Source organism: Dreissena polymorpha, chromosome 6 (assembly GCF_020536995.1).
Source record: "Dreissena polymorpha isolate Duluth1 chromosome 6, UMN_Dpol_1.0, whole genome shotgun sequence".
NCBI classification, from domain to species: domain Eukaryota; kingdom Metazoa; phylum Mollusca; class Bivalvia; order Myida; family Dreissenidae; genus Dreissena; species Dreissena polymorpha.
In genome coordinates, this window is record NC_068360.1 from 79,593,248 (window position 1) to 79,613,086 (window position 19,839).

At 33.7% G+C, this 19,839-nt stretch overlaps 3 protein-coding genes across 3 annotated transcripts in view; 1 reads left to right on the plus strand and 2 right to left on the minus strand.

The window, feature by feature from the left end:
- Positions 1 to 19,839, minus strand: part of LOC127835053 (uncharacterized) — a 443,836-nt gene that overhangs the window by 240,864 nt on the left and 183,133 nt on the right. The window lies entirely within an intron of this gene.
- On the minus strand, positions 9,411 to 18,836 carry LOC127835055 (uncharacterized). The gene is made up of 5 exons (XM_052361297.1): positions 18,637 to 18,836; positions 17,845 to 18,005; positions 17,466 to 17,542; positions 16,983 to 17,126; positions 9,411 to 9,773 (listed from the first exon to the last, which is right to left on the minus strand). The coding sequence occupies exons 1-5, from the start codon at positions 18,813 to 18,815 to the stop codon at positions 9,711 to 9,713; spliced, it is 624 nt and encodes a 207-aa protein (XP_052217257.1). The 5' UTR covers positions 18,816 to 18,836; the 3' UTR covers positions 9,411 to 9,710.
- LOC127835054 (uncharacterized) lies at positions 9,959 to 11,351 on the plus strand. The gene has a single exon (XM_052361296.1). It carries the CDS (start codon positions 10,139 to 10,141, stop codon positions 10,892 to 10,894), a length of 756 nt encoding a protein of 251 aa, XP_052217256.1. The 5' UTR covers positions 9,959 to 10,138; the 3' UTR covers positions 10,895 to 11,351.

A 19,839-nucleotide genomic window follows, 5' to 3' on the forward strand; every position in this document is an offset into this window, starting at 1 on the left:
AATGACACCAACCTTCTGTAATTTCAGGTTAAATTTCTATATCGATCTTTAGCAGATATGTCAGTGTTACTTCCATGTTTTTGTTGAGATCTGTGTTCTCAATTCTCTTACACTGTATTCTGTTTGATATGATTATTTTATATTTAATAAGTCTACTTATAGGGTGCTTATGATTCCCTCCTTGTCAGTTCTTTATCCATCAATTCGTTAAACAAATTCCTTCAATCTATTTCACTAGTCTTACACTTTAATAATTGATTGATATTTGTTCTGGCTTTCTGGCATTTGAAACGTCGCTATCAATTTCAGTCGTGGTTTATTATCTTCAATGCAAACTTGCCTATCAAATCCTCAAAGTATTTACACGATTCGTTAAATAATCGTTGTGTTTACATCAGTTTTCCTTTTCGTCGGTACTTCCAAAATCATTTACTGATTTAAGTTATGTGGTTTGCATATACCTGTCCTTTTTGGATTTTATTTTAATTTTCGATGCGCTGGCCCCAATCAGCAAGGTTTTCGTCTGGTTCCTGTGTAACCTGTTGAACGCTGCTTAGTGATATTCTACTAGCTTTCTATCTCTATATATAAATAATCAAATTTGTTTGAAACGTCTCTCCTGTCTCTGCTTCATTTTCAACGATTCAACTCGCCTCATAAGTGTTATTGAATAGCCAATGAATTTTGCAATGCATGCACCATTGAATCTGGACAAAATCGTCTTGAAGACAACCAAAGATTGACTCCCTATTTCCAAATTTCGAATGATTATGCATTCAATATTAACAGATCATGATTCAGATATTTGCCATTATGTAGCTTCCCCATTCTCTGTCGATCATTATCTTTTATTCTAAGACTAAGTTCAAAAAAATGTTACATTTCACAACTGAATTGTGATATGTCTAGTGATTTCAGCTCTGAAAGAGTTATAACCAAACACCTTAAATGAAACCGTTTTACGCTTGAAATAATTATATATAATATTATTAATAATATAAATAAATGTGCCTATTTAGTAACTTATTATACAACATATTTAATGTCCCGGAAAGAGCGCTCAAGATGAAGTTAATGCTAACAAAATATTTACCTTCAAATGATATTATAATGCCGCTGAAAATGACATTAAACGTTACGATTCACAAAGAAGGCGAATAGCATGCAAAACGCCTATACAAACTACTTGCACGCGTTGAACGTTTAGTTTTTAGACCCTGGTTGTCTCCCAAAATTGAACTCGAATACCATTATAGAATACTTGTATATCTGTAACTATATGTGTATGATTTGCCGAGAAAAACGCACCTTCAATCAAGCGTTGGCTTGCGTGATCTGTTAAAGTGCATGCACCAGTCGAAAAATCTATTACTTTATTCCTGTTATACAAATCCAGTTCATGTAAACAGTCATTCGATAAGTGGTAAAAACGTACCTAAAAACTTTATTCATAATCTAAATTATTTGTAACAATTTCATAGTTGTAACTTATATGTAGTTTTAAATAATGGACTTTAATTAGCGTTGATTTTTCTATTATTATAATATAATGGTCTTGTAATTTAATGTTATTAGAACTATTTATTTTCCCATTAGAGTAGCCAACAATAGCTGTCCAAAGACTCGACTATTCTTCTTCTATAGTTGTCTACATGTATGTATTAAAAATAATTAGATCTAGGGGAGAACACTGCGCAAAAAGATCACTCACGACTTATCTCTCCAAAACAGCGGAGCGCCCCTCGTTTTTCGTATACCGTTTTATCAATTCAAGAACGGTAAATGGAAACTGTGTTTCGATTTTCATATTTTGATTTTTGTATAATTAAAATTGAAACGAAATATGAATAGGGAAATAAGATTTGTGTTTTGTTTTGTTATTAGTACACCGAAAAACGATACAAAGATCTCAACTTTGTTTGTGTTTTTTGTTTTTGTTCTAGTTATATCAAAATTGGAATATGAACTAATATACGTTGATTTTTGTTTTTCGTTGTGTCAAATGCAAAACGAAAATGGAAAAGACGGTATATACACGGACCACAGCGCCACTCGTTTTTCGTTTTTTTGTAAACCGTAACATCAAACCAAGAACGGTAAACGGGACCAAGTTTTAATCATTGATTTTCGTTATATTAAGATTGAAACGAAATTTGAAGAAGGAAATACATTTCGAATTTTGTTTAATAATACTAGTAAGTACAACGAAAAACGATATAAAACAGTTTATATTGTTTTCGTACTTTTTTTCGGTTATTATAAAATCGGAATATGAACTAATATGCGTTAATTTTAATGTTTCGTTGTGTCGAATTAAAACGAAAAAGCAAAAGACGGTATATACAATGACCTTTTAAATATTAACATTGTATTCTTGTTTTGTGTAATCCTCATGTTAAAGGGACCGTCAACCGCGATTGACGAAAAGAGGAAAAGTTCTAAAATACCGTATTTTTTACAATTATTAGTTTGTATTAATTGAAAGATCACGACAAGTTTATTACATTACTTGAAAAAAGTTGTTAAGTTTTCATATTTTCAGTATATTCGGTAATAAATTTTACTGGGTACATGTACCAGGTAACTTCCAGTTAACAATAAATAACGCAAGTGGATTGATCACCATCGCCACGTGGTAAACCCAGGAATGCAAATTGTGCTTGCGTAGTGAATTGTATGAATTTAATATATAACATGGTTAATCTACTTGCGTTTTTTACAGTGTATATCGTTATGTCCCCTATTTTCGCGATGTACTTTCGATTTCACATCGCGTAATTTATTACCGAATATACTGAAAATAATAACTTTTTTTCAAGCAATGTTATAAAGCAGTCGTGATATTTTAACCAATGTAACTAATAATTGTAAAAAATACGGTACTTTATATTTTTTGTTTTTTCGTCAATCACGGTTGACGGTCCCTTTAATGAATATTGAAAGATAGAATTTAATTACAAGGCAAACGTTTTTTTTTGTAAATAATATTTAGATTTATTTATATTAAGCATTTTTCTTTAAGGTCCATATAATTTACATTTAAATAATGCGTATTTGCGTATTTGCTTTAATTTGTTTTGAGTAAACTAAAATAAAAGTCTTTAATCTGCATCCTTTACATTTATCCCGTGAGTATGTATTTCTATTTTAAAAGCATTGTTACGTATTTCATACAGCAATATGAATGCATTAAATCCAAATATTTACAATAATCTGAACTTTCATTTCAGGAAATAAAAAAGAACAAGAACCAATTACACACTTTTAAGTTTTCTTTACCCAAAGTAGAGAGGATTTATCTACTTTCCAAAGTTATCCATTCACTGTTAACAGGAAAAAGAACGAGCAAAAGACGTTTGACAAGTATGTATGAAGTGATGTGTATTCCCAATGACAGCTGTGTCCATTTCGCTGACAGGTAGTTATTTTCAAGAGTTAATGAAAGGTCACATGCATTTACAGAGAAAGTTTGTAATAAGCAAGGTTGACCAGATATCTTTACATGAACAACATTATATATACGAATTGATCTACATATACTAGTGTAAAGTAGCGAAATCCTTTCCGATTTACCAAAAAAAAAGAAGAAAAATTAACACAATTATTACAAATTAAAGAAACAAATGTAAAACATTCACCGTACCTTGAAACTGTAATTAACTAATTATTTGCTAACACTTTCAAGGTCCTTACAAAAGCACCTAATTTTCCCATCGTTAATGCTTAAATATGTGAGAATCACGCTCCGTTCAATCCGACTCCGGTCATCGTTGAAACCTGATTTTCTTAGCTTTACTATGCTAATTATATTCACGAATGAGGCCGTTCGTTTATGAAAAAAACCTATGCGTATGCTTTGATATACAAATGACTGACTGTTTAACATTTCGCGAAGTCCTTAAATTATTCTGCTTACTGTTTTATTATGTGTGTGACTCAGTGTGAAATGCCAAGTTTTATTTAGATCAAACAATCATTTTTGGCGTGGCTCAGATCATTTTTCATCTAGATTTTCTCCTTAAGATGCCGGGTGTCTGAGTAAATGCATTTCTTGACAGTTTTCAATATAAAACCTTCTTTCGATAGCACCTTAAAATGGAAAATTATTATTATTAGTAGTAGTATTAGTTTTGTTATTATTATTATTATTATTATTGTTGTTGTTGTTGTTGTTGTTGGTTCTGTTGTTGGTATTGTTTTTGGAATTATGTTGCTGACAGATGACGTTGGATGGTTACTCACTACACAAGTGCAAATAGGATCTCGTGCTCAAGTGGGCTGAAATATTTTTAAACTAGACTATATAATGAGATGCACAAGCATAAACATCTTCATGCATTGTTAAATATCAGATTTGTTTCACCGTTTACAAATTGGAAGGTAAACATTTATAATACTATGGCAGTAATCAAAATATATGTAGCAAAATATCTAAATAAAAATATTGTAAAAGTATAAAAATAAACAAATAAAAACCAACTTACAACGCCAACTCCTGTTTCTTACTGAACGTTCTATATATCTCCTTAAAAAGCCAACAGTAACATTTAGGAAATCATACATTATGTTTGTCACAACTGATATCCGAAAATACGGCATAAATATGTCATTCACGCCGACAGAATAAACGCTCCATACCAACACTCGCGAACCATTTTTAAGAGATTTATTTTTCGTTTTGCAGCTCTTCTGCTGCAGGTATATGAGAAAAATCCAATATTAACCCATTTATGCCTAGTGGACTCTCTCATTCCTTCTAAATTGGATCAATTTATTTCCAAAATTAGGGATGTCTAGTATATTTATTTCTATGTTTAGAATATTTTTTTCAGAAATTCCTTTATGCAAACAGCGCAGACCCTGATGAGACGCCGCATCATGCGGCGTCTCATCTGGGTCCACGCTGTTTGCCAAGGCCTTTTTTTCTAGATGCTAGGCATAAATGGGTTAAAATAAGAATATGTGTCTCAGTCACATTTGCAGCATTTAACATCTTAGACTGAGACACAGCATTATGCTGTATACATATTTTACGAAATAAAGAAAAAGTAACTCGATACTAGTTTAACAAGATTCCCACAGTATGTCAGATGCTGCATTTTACGGTGTTCCGTAAATGTCAAGCGTTGATATACACTTTCGATTTGATCTCAAGATTACAAGCGCGAAAATGGAATTCGAGGGTGCGAACTAACGATGAGATGCTGGTCGCTTAATTTATTTCGCGTTCTTGCATGGTAATATCACTTCCTCGTATCGTGTTCTCGCATTCTCGCGTTTATAATGAAGATGCGTGTTATAGTTTTTACGCTGATATTTTTTACGCGTTATTGCCTTTGAGTATAAACAAATCAACAATCCAAAACCAAATGCTTATAATCACGCATCATACTATCGCAGTTTCAAGATTTCTCCTCACATTCAGGCAATGTCACATTTTACTTCCTCACGTACAAATCGTTATTACACCCAGTTAAACTGTTGATTACAAGAGCGAGATCGTTCAAACGAAATAACCATATGCGAAATTGATTTACACGATACGATATTGCACGATATAACTTGACTATCTCACTTCGGATTTTCCCATTTTCGACCTTGGGGTAAACACATAATAGAACGTGACAACTTTGTATGAGATTACGATGTCAGATCGCGATGTTAATTTCGCGATCTTTTACCGTTCCTCCACGTCGTAATTTCGCTCCTTCGTACCGTGTTATCTAAGTCTCATGCTTGTGATCAATATGTCGAAAGTGCAAAACGAGTGGCACTAACGGATCGCCGTAACATGTACATACATATGTATGCTACGTAATGTCACGAGGTTCTCACCATCAGTGGCACTAACGGAACGCCGTAACATGTACATACATATGTATGCTACGTATTGTCATGGGGATCTCACCATCATATTGGCTTAGTGAGGTCACGATCTATTATAGATAGTCAGCATGACCATGTTTAATAACAGTTTATTGCGTGTTGACAATAAAAGCATGGGGTTGTTATGAATACGCGCAATATATTAGCATTTACAAATTACGCATTGTGACGTAAAGTGGACAATAAGCATACAGCTCGTGTATATGTGAAAGTTTCTTTGTTGTTCTGATAGTGTATGTATGGTTCAAAAGATAGTAAAAGAATATTTCCAGAAGAAGTTTGATTTTACATGTGTTAATACCGGTGTAATATAATAAAAAGAATGTTTAAACAACATACCTTTTATTAAAGCATAAAATTATTAACATGCTTTTACTGGTAAGTTATTTATCAATTGTTGTTTTGGACTTTTTTTTATTGTTCGATACCAAGTTATAGAGACTCGTGCACAGATTGACAAAATGAGAGTTTTCTAAACGTGAATATGTAACGTGTTTAACAAATGAGTCGCGTTCTGAGAAATCTGGGCATAATGCATGTGCGTAATGTGTCGTCCCAGATTAGCCTGTGTAGTCCGCACAGACTAATCAGGGACGACATTTTCCGCTTTTATGGTTTTTCTTGTTTCAAGGAAGTCCCTTCTTACCGAAAATCAGGTTTAGGCGGAAAGTGTCATCCCTTATTAGCCTGTGCGGACAGCACAGGCTAATTAGGGATGACAATTTACGCACTTGCATTAAGCCTAGTTTTCTCAGAACAAGGCTCAAATAAAACACAAATGGTTAAAATAACAATAATAACGTAAACACATACTGCGAATACATTAATTTTTCTAAGGTATCATTATCTTACATTTTCAAACTGCACAGCGTTATAAATGTCGTTAATATATATATATATATTGAATTGTAACAACAATTACAAATATGCGATATTTATGTGTCATTTGCTGTTTTTAAACTTGTAAATGAGCATTTATTGAACAAATTCATTAAGAAGGTATTATAAGCATGACTGTACTTACTTCAGTGTAATGCGTTATATCTGTTATGGCTGCACAAACCGCAAGTCTGTTTCGATACTATTCATGTTGTTCAGTCAACACCAATGTGAATATAAGCAATGGCCCGTGGTGATCAACTGAAGTTTAAATCAGATAAACAATACATTATATTTTGTCACGCGTACACAGAAAGTGAAGTTACTTTTGTAACTGTTTGAATAGAAGCCGTCCTTCCGAGTCAGTTGTTTTGTTAGAAGTAGACACATTTTTTAACCCGCTAGGCCACTTTTATTCAAATTTCTCTAACTTTTAAGTCGGATAACAAGACAGGGGTAAATCTTTTTTTTTGGCAATAAATTAAATATTATATAAAAAACATGCTCACAAAATAACATTATCTTGATTGTTGGTATATTTTACCGTACAACTATTCAAATACGTTTAATACTATGAGAACATGTTATTTGAACATCCGATATCGCTCGGGCAACGTAAGTGACCAACATATATGTGGAAGGGTTTCCGTCAATAACTTTTCTTGACGTAAACGATATTGACACAAAAAGGACTGCATAATATGGGTTGTAAATAACGTCTCTTAAACACAGTGAATAACCATAAATACTCCTCTCCACTTCCTCCCTCTTCGTCCATCTCCGTCCGAGTGAAAGCAGAAGGACAGGAAAAAAAACAAGAAGAGAGAGAGAAGAGCGAGCGATAGAAGAGAGATAGAGAGAGAGAGAAGAGAGAGAGGAGCGAGAGGAGGAGAGAGAGAGAGCGAAGATCTAATAGAACGACTTCTCTATCTCCTCTCTAATCTATCTCTCTATCTATCTCTCTCTCTCTCTATCTCTCTCTCTCTCTCTCTCTCTCTCTCTCTCTCTCTCTCTCTCTCTCTCTCTCTCTCTCTCTCTCTCTCACGACACTTTCGGTTTTTATTGAATTTTTATTAACAGAAAGTCTTGTATTTGCAAAAATCAAGTTTAGTCGGAAAGTATCGTTCATGATTAGCCTGTACGCACATGCATTTAACCCCCTTTTCACAGAGCACAGCTTCATTATATTTGAGTCTCTTATGCGCAGTGTACAAACGTTTCAAGATTAATTTTAATAAATCCCACATAGTTTTTAATTTCGAATAACAAATAACATGGCAAACTGTAAAACAAGTGTTGTATTTTCATTGGATGATGATTTAGATCTGGATAAGATATTTGGTGAATACACTGCAGATAAAAATAATTCCTACAGTTCAAATGTGTTGTGAACGACGTATTTTTGTCCAGAAATAAAAGTACAAAATAATTTATGTTTTCGAGGTCACATATTGAAAATAACACGACACAAATCTCAAAGGTAGGCCATAGGTGGTTAGCATAACATTTCTAAATATCGTAAACTGCAGTTATTATTATATTTTATATTAAAACGAAACTATGAATAGGGTTTGATGTAAGAAAGTAGAGGAAAAACTACGCATGTAAATATGACACACGTGAAAGTTCGCGTTTAGTCTTTTTTTTTCTAAGCTTCTCGTGCAAATATTGACCTTACGCGCACGTTTAAAATTTAATGTACATTTTCACTTCATAAAAAGGCTGAATACAATTAACTGTATATGTACATACGTTAACTATATTCAAATACACTTTATTTTTTGTTTATTTATAGATCTTTTATTATAAAATTATGCGAAAGAAACCACCCTTTAAGCGATTCATTGCAGAATGTATTTTATTCTGTTGTAAATGTTATACGTTACAAATACATGTATAACATTGTTAAATTCTTTACTGAGTTCAACACATAATAATGCTTTATTTTATGATTTTCAATGAATAATCATCCGGGATCGGTAAACATTAGCCTAATCTGTTTTCCATCTTTATCTATATTTGGTGCGCTAAAAGCTGCGTTTTCGAAATTTGTAGATATTGGTTGCACTAAAAGCTGTTTTTTATTCAACCTTATTGTCCTTTAATAGAATGTGCATTTCTTGTAAATTCTCGATATGCTTTACATGACGTCATATGCGTTGACGACGTCCGAAAACAGTGACGTCACACACCCAATTAATTAGTTAAAAAGTTTATTACAAATTGTAGTGAACCAGTTTTGTTTAAGCCTTATACCTACTGCCCGGGAAATAGAAACAGGAAGCATAGCGAAATGGTGTCAAAACGGCATTTTAAGCGGAGTAAAACATAGACAACGAAACTTTCGAGTACCATTGGCCACAAAATAATGATGCAATTTGTTTTTTTCTTTAGGGATGTAAGTACATGTGATATAGCCTTTAACCATTTCAGTGCGGGGACCAAATTTTAAAGGCCTTTGCAAACAGTTTGGATCCAGATGAGACGCCACAGAACGTGGCGTCTCATCTGGATCCAAACTGTTTGCTATTCTGATAGTATTCTTTGAAAAAAACCCGAAGAAAATGCTAATTTTAGAAATTCAGCAGACGACATTTTTGTAGACGACAAATTTCCCAGCATGCAAAGGGTTAACAAAGTGTAAATGTTGCCTAACAGTTTAATGATTTATTATCACAAAGATGTAGCGGGAAAGAGAAATTCGAATAACATATGTATATAAACATGTATGTCAAACACTGTAACATTTAAGCGTTTAACGCCGATCGGTGCGCGGCGGGGTTTGACCGTATTATATAAACAAATCCCGATTACTCGTGAAGAAAGACCCCGGTGAAGCTCGTCGTGTGCAACCAGGATGATCCGTCCACTTGATTGCTCGCGGCTCGGTTTGCCAGCCACACCTCGTCCCCAGAATTCAGCCGCACAACCACAGTATTTCCGCCCTATAGCTCCTGGTGAAGGTGAAACGCATCCACCGCGCCGTCTTCAGTGTTCTGGGCGTTTACCTAGTGTAATAATTTATGAAAACAGTTTTGCATTATAATATTTTTTCAATTAAAACATATGCAAAATATATCCATCTGAATCATTCAGAGTAGAAATGTGTATGTTCACTCATCTGCTATCGTATAATTGTTGTAAATGATTGTATTTTTTACATGAAATTATTCTCGGTTTGATAAAGACGGTATAGTATGGTTTAATACGTGTTATTTAGAAGAGAGATTATGGTAATGGTTTAGCGTGTATAATGCACGGGTTTTGTGTGCATGTTTTAGCGCGAAAGTGCACGAGTTTTTCGTTTTGGGGTATATATGATTTGCACATCTAGTGAGACGCCATTCGATGGTTGTTTTTGACAGGCATAGTTATGGAGCAAGAAAACGAAAGGGCGGAGGGCAGTTTATCAATAATGACGGAAATTCAGAGCCTGTTGGACAGAAAACTTTCGGACCTTCGAAAGGATTTTCAATTAGAAGCGGAATGGGTTGCAGAAAATTCGAGAAAAAGGGTTAGACTTGATAGTTCTGTTTCTTTCAATAACATTGGTAACAAAAAGCAATTTGATTTCAATAATGAACTTTTTGACATTGCGAACATGTGTGAAAAGGCTCTTTCGTTAAGAGATGTGTCCAAGGCGGTTGATTTAATGAAGGAACTGAAAGATAAAATTCAGCATCGTAATAAGATAATTAGAATTGCTGACAGTTCATCTGCAGGTTGGAACACTGTCAATGAGTATGAGATGATTGACTATGCATCTGATTCGGATGATGATAGAAAAATTCGTAAGGCAGAGGAAAGAGCGGTTGCAAAAGCTGATAAGCGAAAGAAAGCAATGTTAAATTCCACTGTTAATTATAATGCTTTTCGAAACTCAACATCCTATAGTCAAGAAGGTCGCGGCAGAGGTAGAGGCATTTTCATGGGGCGGCGTTTCGACCAGCTGGGAGAAGTCTTGTGTTACAAGTGCGGCAATGTCGGACACTTCGCTTTCGGTTGTGCGGTCAACGTTGGGGCTCCCGGAAACGTTATCGGTCGAGGACGGAGAGTACCACCACCGGCCACAGTCTCTTCAGCTGCCCAACAGCAGCAATTGGTACAACAGAAGCAGGAACAACAGTGACAAACGAACAAGGCAGGATGAAATGGACAGTGATGCTAAGTATTTGATTTTTTTGTGATTATGGTGATACATTAGAGACGCATTTTTCTTATGCACTTGATTTCAAAAATAAATGTTTAATGTCTGAAAAATCTGTTAAGAGTAGGTTGAAACATTCTATTGAATTTTGGCGGTCTACTATCAGTGCTAATGCAGACATTATTAACGTAATTGAGCACGGTTATGTTTTACCATTTATTATTAAGCCTCCTACTTTTATAATGAAAAATAATAAATCAGCTTTAGACAAAAATGAATTTGTAGAGGAAGCCATTTATGAACTTATTTCGAAAAATTGTGTTTATGAGGTTCCTTTTATTCCCCACAATGTGAATCCTTTGTCCGTTGCAACAAATTCTTCTGGCAAGAAAAGATTGATTCTGGATATGAGTGTTTTAAATACTTTTATAAAGTATAATAGAGTAAAATTTGAAGATTATAAAGTTGCAAATGAATTGCTCGTAGATAAAGGTTTCATGATTAAAATTGATTTGACTAGTGGATATCATCATATTGATATTTCTCCAAATCATCATACGTTTTTGGGATTTTCATGGAAATTTGGCAAAATTGTAAAATATTTCGTTTTTTCCGTGTTAGCCTTTGGCATTACATCTGCTCCAAAAGTCTTTACTAAAACGTTATGACCGTTAATTAAGTATTGGAGATTAAATGGTTTGCGTGTTGTCATTTTCTTGATGATGGTTGGTGTGTAAATGCAACGTATGAGAAAACTTTAAATGACGGTAAATTTATACTGGAGACTCTGCAAAGAGCGGGTTTTGTTTTAAATATGGAACAATCTATTTTTATCCCTGTACAGTGTTTAGAATGGGTAGGTTTTGTCTGGGATTTAAAATGTGGAGTGATTCGAATATCGGAGCTGCGTATTCAAAATACTTAAGAGTGTTTAAATAAAGTTCAGTCTTCGCTTGACTACATAAAGAAATTTACATAGCTAGAAAACTGAAAACACAGTTGAAGATAGTCTTAGTAGGTTGATAGATTATGATGATTATGGTGTTTCTAAACAGTTCTTCTGTTATATTGATTCATTGTATGGACCTCATGACGTAGATAGATTCGCTAATACTTACAAGCACGTATTACCTAGGTATAATTCTTTATGTTGGACTCCGACAACGGAATGTGTCGATGCTTTTTCGGTAAATTGGTTTAACAACAATTATTGGTTAGTTCCTCCAGTTTATCTTATTCCAAAAGTATTAAATTATTTAAATGCATGCAGAGGACGTGGTACATTGGTTGCGCCATACTGGCCTTCTAGTCCATTTTTTCCAATGATTTTTGGTAAAGATACTCATTTATTGTGTGCTATTAAGGATATTTTAATTTTTGATAATCCCAAAGATATTTATGTGCAGGGTAGAAATACTGAATCAATATTTGGTTCGGAACAATTTACAAGTAAAGTTATGGTTGTTAGGTTGCATTGTGACGTTTAAGTTTATTTGTTTTTGTATTTTTTGTTTTGTTATAAAGTATCTGAAAATTTATAACTACAGGCATTTTCAAATCGGACAGATGGATACAGGTTGCCGACATGTGCAAAAAAGTCTCGGTTCACCCACAGGACATGTTCTCAGAAATTAAAGGTCTTCTTTTTGGAGGCAAAGAAAAATCAACTGTGCATCAATACAGGTTGACGTTGAAAAGTTTTGTTTGTGGTGTAAAATTCATAATTTGGAAAGTTTACCAGCCGACCCAGTAACTGTAGCTTTGTATTTAACAGAATGTATAAAGGAGTGCCAAATTAGTAGATCAAAACTTAATACGATTTTTTATTCTATAAATTGGGCTCATACTATTTCCATGGAAATTAACCCTTGTTTTGATCAGTGGCTTAAATTATGTCTTTCTGGGTGCATTCGGAGAATTGCAAAGCCGGTAGTTAAAAAAGAGCCTATTACATTAGATATATTAAAGAAATTTTATCACACTTTTGTTTCTGAGAGCGATTGTTCTTTGGGGGATTTAAGAGACGTTACAATCTTTTTCTTATCTTATGCTGGTTTTTTTCAGGATAAGTGAAATTTTGTCTGTTAAAAGATCAGATGTTGTGTTTTTAGATACGCATTGTGAAATTAAAGTTGAAAAGTCAAAAACGGACATTTTAAGAGAAGGTAATACTGTTCTCATTGCAAAAACTAATACAGACACATGTCCTGTAAAATAGTTTGAAAAGTATTTGTGTGTTGCAGATATTGCATGTTTATCTACTGATTATGTGTTTAGACCAGTTTATTTGTGTAATGTTTAACACTGTTTCAAATTGATTTCTAATAATAAGCATATTAGTTAATCTACTATAAATGATATTTTTAAGAAGAAGTTAAGTCTATTGGGTTATGTTTCTTCTAAATATGGACTTCATTCTTTTCGTGCTGGTGGAGCATCTATAAGTGCCAATAATAAGACTGTGGATAGACTTTGGCAAAGACATGGTAGATGGAAAAGTGTTTCCACTAAGGACGGATATGTTTAAGATTCTTTGAAAGACAGATTATCGGTGTCGCTAAATTTAGATTTGTGAAGAGTCATTATTAATGTATCTGTGATTTGAAATATATGATGTGTTGTTCGTAGCACATGTAAGACACTATAATATATTATTATATAAATGGTTTGGAAAATGCTTTTGAGTATTAGTAAGTTCTGTGTTTGTTTTGTGTGTATGTTCCTTGTGGTCATTGGACCAATTTGTTTACGGCCATTTGGCCTGATTTGGTAAGCCAGTTGGCTTGTATGGTCAGTTGACCGTTTTTTAAAGCAAGTTGATCTGATGTGAGAAAGCCGGTTGGCTTTTGTGACTTGACCGTATTTACTTAGAAAGCATGTTCACATGGAATTAACAATATTTGCAAGTTTATTTTTTGCAGTGCAGTAACTGGACAGTTCGAATGGTATATTAAGTTTGTTTGTTTGTTTTATTTGTGCATACATGTCAAGCAATTTACAATTCAATGCAATCAAGGCAATAAGTAACGTATAGATTGCATTATTATCATATTCAGAAACATGCATTACATGAATGGTGCCATTTATCACAGATCCAAATAAGATTACGACATGATGTATACACAGGATAACCCGTAAAGCTTAGACATGTAAACATGAAAAAGCTTATTTCCAACGGGGTCCCTGGATTTAGTCGAACAGATCTTATACGTGACTATAAATATATTGTTTTTCAGTTCTTAAAGGGGCCTTTTCACAGATTTTGGCATTTTTTAACTTATTCATTAAATGCTTTATATCGATAAATGTAAACATTGGATCGTAAAAGCTCCAGTAAAAAATCAAGAATATATTTAAAAAAAGGAAAAGAACATTGCCCGGACCAGGTTTCGAACCAGTGACCCCTGGAGTCCTGCCAGAGTCCTGATGTAAAAACGCTTTAGCCTACTGAGCTATTCCGCCGAGTACACATATGTGACGTATTTTATACCTTATATAAGCAATCTTCGTAGTTTCACAAAATTTAGCGACAAAAACAGAACTCTCCAAATTATTCAATCGTTTCGCGTTGCAACGCTTTATAATTTGTAGGTTTTAAAATCGTCAAAAGATGCATATAATGGCTATATTAGACCATGGTAAATGTTCAGTATTACTGTTTCCTCACAAATATCATAACTAAAACGAAAATTTGCGAATCTGAAACAACTTTTTTCAATTTTGTCAATTTACCAAAGCGTGAAAAGATCCCTTTAATATATAATCGACATGATCCTACACATGATTTCTTCTACGAATTAAGTGAATCTTTCAAAAGTTGACATGATAATACACTGACACGAATAAAAAACATAAAAATAATGAATTACATAAAAATAAAACAAATCTAAAAGTAAAAATACATGGAATTCTCGTCTACCTTCATATCATTTAATAGATGTGTCTTAACAAGTTTCTTAAAAGTAAATTTCGATTCGATGGACTTTATATTATCGGGTAATGCATTCCAATCTGTAATACCATTGTAGTAAAATGAAGAACTAGTAAAGCCATCAACTTGAGGTACATAAAAATTAAATCGGGATCTATTCCCATACTGATGGACATCTGTACATTTGACAAAATTGTCTTTCATATAGCTTGGACATTTATTGTAGAAAATCTTATGGATGTGGTTAAGCCGAAGTTGCTTGCATCTTTGTTCAACGTTCAATAAACCAAGTTCTTCAAAATGCGATACAACAAGTGATGTCCTACAATGGGAATTGTTAATAAAACGAACCATTTTATTTTGGACTATTTGTAACTTGTGCTTAAGCTGTTTCGTGAGTCCACAATACCACGAAGAGGATACATAATCTAAATGACATTGTATTAAAGAATTACATAAGCTTTTTCTAAGACTTTTATTTAAAAAATCACGTTGTCTATATAAAAATTTAAGTCTAGAGTTAACCTTCTTGACGATATTATTTACAATAGAAGTACCGGACAAATCAGCATCTAGAATAGAACCAAGATATTTTACATACGTCTGAGATTTTATAACATGATCATTACATTGTATATGAAAATTGTCCACCTTGGTGAGTTTACGTTTCGAACCAAAAAGAATACATTCTGTTTTGCCTAGATGGAGGGATAGCTTATTGTCAATTAACCATTTACTACAGGACTCGAGTTCTTTGCCTAAAACTTGACTGATGGTACTTGGATCTTTATGTGAATACAAAATAGCACTGTCATCAGCATAGAGTATTAATTTACAGTTGGATGATATACTTGTTTTCATATCATTAACGTAGGTCAAGAACAAAAGAGGACCCAGTATACTCCCTTGGGGAACACCACACACTACTGATTTGAAATCCGATTTAGCGGCATTAACATGTACAGACTGCGTCCTATCAGCTAGGTACGAGCGAAACCACTCCACAGACTCCACTCCCATCGCGTATTGGAGAACATAAAGGTATGGTTTATGTAGTATGTTATTATTATTATAAGGATTATGATTATGATATTTTTTATTTCCGTTTTAATATTTATCATTTATTTTGTAAATATTGTTTTATTATATCTGTTTAATTCTCTTGTGCATTATTCGAGTGGTCATTTGACCGTTTGTGAAGGCCAGAGTGTGCCTGATGTTGATTAGCCGTTTGGCTTGTGTGGTCATTTGACCGTTTGTGAAGGCCAGAGTGTGCCTGATGTTGATTAGCCGTTTGGCTTGTGTGGTCATTTGACCGTTTGTGAAGGCCAGAGTGTGCCTGATGTTGATTAGCCGTTTGGCTTGTGTGGTCATTTGACCGTTTGTGAAGGCCAGAGTGTGCCTGATGTTGATTAGCCGTTTGGCTTGTGTGGTCATTTGACCGTTTGTGAAGGCCAGAGTGTGCCTGATGTTGATAAGCCAGTTGGCTTGTGTGGTCAGTTGACCGTTGTTGAAGGCCATAGTGTGCCTATTTTGATTGAATTAATTTATTGCTTTTACAAATGTTTATAATTGTATCTTTTCAGTTAAAACACAGTTCGAGAGGTATATAACGTGGTGGAGAATATTTAGGTATTCATTTTATGTTTTATATTATTTGTATTCTCTCTTTGTTTTATTCGAAAGTCCTGTCAAATACAAACACTCACTCCTATTTTGTCTTTGGTTTATTATTTGTTTGATAATGATAATGATGATGATATGGGTTATAAAGATGATGAGATTTTAATAGTATTTTGAGAATAGAGAAAAATAAATTTACTCATAACTATGAGTAAATTCATTTTTATTACTTTTGATTTTATTGTGTAGCATGGTCATTTCGGTCATGTTTAAAACAAGTTTACTAGCTCACAAAATATAAGGGATTTATTATCGTTTTTGTTTAGTTAGATATTATTTTGGACACATCAAGCGGTAAAGTAAATGTGTCAGCGTAGTTGTTGCTGTTCAATTATGTATTTTGGGGAAGACTATTTCTTGAGTCTGATGACACAGCCTCAAAGTTGGATATCAATTCACAGATGATAATGTATTCAAACCATAATGTTAACCTGCAACACAAGAACATTTGTTTACCATCAGGTCCACCCAGGCACCCATCTCAGCGTGTTCCGCCTCACCCGAGACCATGACCTGGAATGAAAACAGGTAGAGGCCCGCCATAGGGCAGGTGAAAATTCCCGTTTGAACGCTGTACCCGTTTGCTTCATTGGTAGTTACCTGGAATATAAAGTTCGATTTGGGGCTACATATTTAAATATCAGTGAGAGAGATTGGCAGTTAGTGGTTTGGGTACCGATTATATACAGTTGGATATATACTTATCAACTTTAGTAGCTCACAGATAATATAACATATTTTTGACGGATTGATAGTATTTTTTTCATATACCTCAACAAAATCAGCTGCATAACAAGTGATAGCAACGTTTGCGTGGAGTTTTTTCTCTGAAGCATGAACGTGTCCGCTCTACGCCTGACACCGGACGTGACGTCACTAATCTACACCAGTAAGTAGAACTATAATAAACATTCTAGTGGATTTCAAGACAATTTGTACCTGGTCAAACATAATAATCTGTCCTGCGTCCAAAAGACTGTTGTGAGCAAGGTACACGGAGAACGCAGGTATGACGTCTGTAACATAATATATAAAACATGTATTGTACTGTTAGTCTTACGCCGTTTTTTATTTTATACGAGCATAACGTTTTTTTTGTATCAATGTTTATTAAATAATAAAATTACTGGTATATCATGAACTACTTTTCGCATACATAGTCTTTCAGAAAACAATTAACAATATCCCCATTCTTTTCTTACAGTTGTTGTTTAAGCTATTTTTTTCAGAGGCGTCTGCTCTTACGCGCCTGACTGTACTATATTAGTGTAAAATATCAAAAGTTCAAACAAACACAAACTAATGTTTCAATGTTTACCTTTTTGTCTCTTTTTGATTGTGTGTATTCTGGACCCAGGGGGTTCAATCCTTGTTACCATAGCCTCTAGTGTTTCTTCTAGCCTTCGAACAGTATCTTCCAGTTTCAGTACATCGTTCACCTTTGTTGCTAATTTTTCTTCCAGGTGGGAAATCCGAGTGCTAGATAAGTGTTTTCCAAAAATGACAAACATGACATATTTATTCAATGCATCAACAGTGTCTTGTGCGACCAGTCTTTGTTATTTTGATATTTTCCCGACGCTTATTTTATTTAAAAGTAATGCATCCGTGCATTATTCAAATTATCTTACACATGTGTTTTACAAGATACTTTTTACGCGTTTTTTGGCTTAGTTTTCGTTCGATTGAACAATCGCACTTTGGTATTTTGCTGAAATGACGTTGCAACGTCAAATGACGTTACGAAATATAATAACATTTAGGATTAATCATTATGATTGCGTAAATATTCATTTAATTTGCTCATTTAAAAGCATGTGATAAATGATCTGGCACTCGTTGTCATTTCATACCATATTTTATTAAACTTGTCCAGGAAATTCGTTAGTAATCTCGCCAAAGGCTCTCTTACTAACAAAATTCCTGAACTCGTTTAATAAAATATGGTATGATATGACAACGAGTGTCAAATTATATATGTACAATGAACTCGAATATTGGAATATTGTAAATTATGTGTTAAAGGAATGTATACAAGTCTCATAGGAAACATGATACCTTTATCATATTATGGTACAGTAAAACATAATTGAATATACTGTACATTTACCTGTACGATTTCTCTAATGCCCAAAGCTTTTTATTGAGGTCATCCAGCGTCCCTGTATTGGCGTTGCCCAATGCATCGTTAGTAAGAGCGACGAGAAATATCAATGTTCGAATCAAATTTTTTAGTTTAGTGTCACCAAATGTATGTGTCTGTTTAGTGAGGTCCGTTAGCTTGCTCATGTATGTATTCCATATCTATTGAGGTCACTACGCACACATACTTGATAAGTGTCTGAAAAATAGGTTAATTTCCAAAAAAAGGAAATGATAATTTAAAGCATTGGGTAACACATAGACACGAACACACGAATAAAGTCTGTTGATGCCATCTAAAAACGAACTCGTTACATCTTATGCTTCCATGTCTATATTTTATTTTATTTGGAAATGTTAGTACCCAAAGTTTAGTTTTAGTGAGCGTGAATAGTTTATATACTAAAAATTACTATGAAAACGAAAATGGAGTCTTCAATAAATGCTGTTTTTTTATACTAAAACTTGTTTTCATCGTATAGTTACGACAAAAACATGCACATGTAAGTTGACAAACAGCAATTCGTTGGGCTGGATTTCAAACAATGAAAAAACTACAATAACAGATTTAGCAGACATTTAAAGTACACTAACACAAAGAAATGTGGATCTGTGTTGATTTGTTTTTGTTCTTAATACAGTTATAGAAGCAACAACAGCAGTAGAAGTAGTAGACATAGTAATACAGTATAAATTTTAAGGAATATTTAGGTAGAACATCTGTGAAAATAATGTCCGATTTAAATACGTCTATAACAGCTGAAGAACCAGACTTGGTAAAATATGGATACATTGTTTGGTAAATAAAACTCAAACTTTATCGGCAAAAAGATTAGCTATAGTTATAGTAAACACGGAGCAGGCGTGGTTATTATTCCAATAATGATCGGGAAACGCCCTTTTTCCAGTACACTGCACGTAGATCAGTGCTTGTTTTTACATTAAAACTTAATGTTAAGCTGTTCAAAACAAGTTAGATTTTGATCAGCGCCTGTTTTACGTAAAAACAGTACTAAAGTGATTGTATGTGGATTAATTGGACTCCTTTAATCATTTTTGTCCAGGACTTTTGAATTGAATGGGTAAGTCGCTTGGATAATATATGTTTAACATAATTAGTCACTACTTTGAACATAATTGTTTTCATTTATGAAAAATATCAACATTGACC

Coding starts and splice junctions, on each gene's coding strand:
- LOC127835054 (XM_052361296.1), top strand. CDS start 10,139: ATGGAGCAAGAAAACGAAAGGGCGGAGGGCAGTTTATCAATAATGACG.
- LOC127835055 (XM_052361297.1), bottom strand. CDS start 18,815: ATGAGCAAGCTAACGGACCTCACTAAACAGACACATACATTTGGTGAC. Junction 18,006..18,636: donor GCATTAGAGAAATCGTACAG/GTAAATGTACAG, acceptor ACACTTATCTAG/CACTCGGATTTCCCACCTGG. Junction 9,774..16,982: donor GTGCCTGGGTGGACCTGATG/GTAAACAAATGT, acceptor TTATTACACTAG/GTAAACGCCCAGAACACTGA.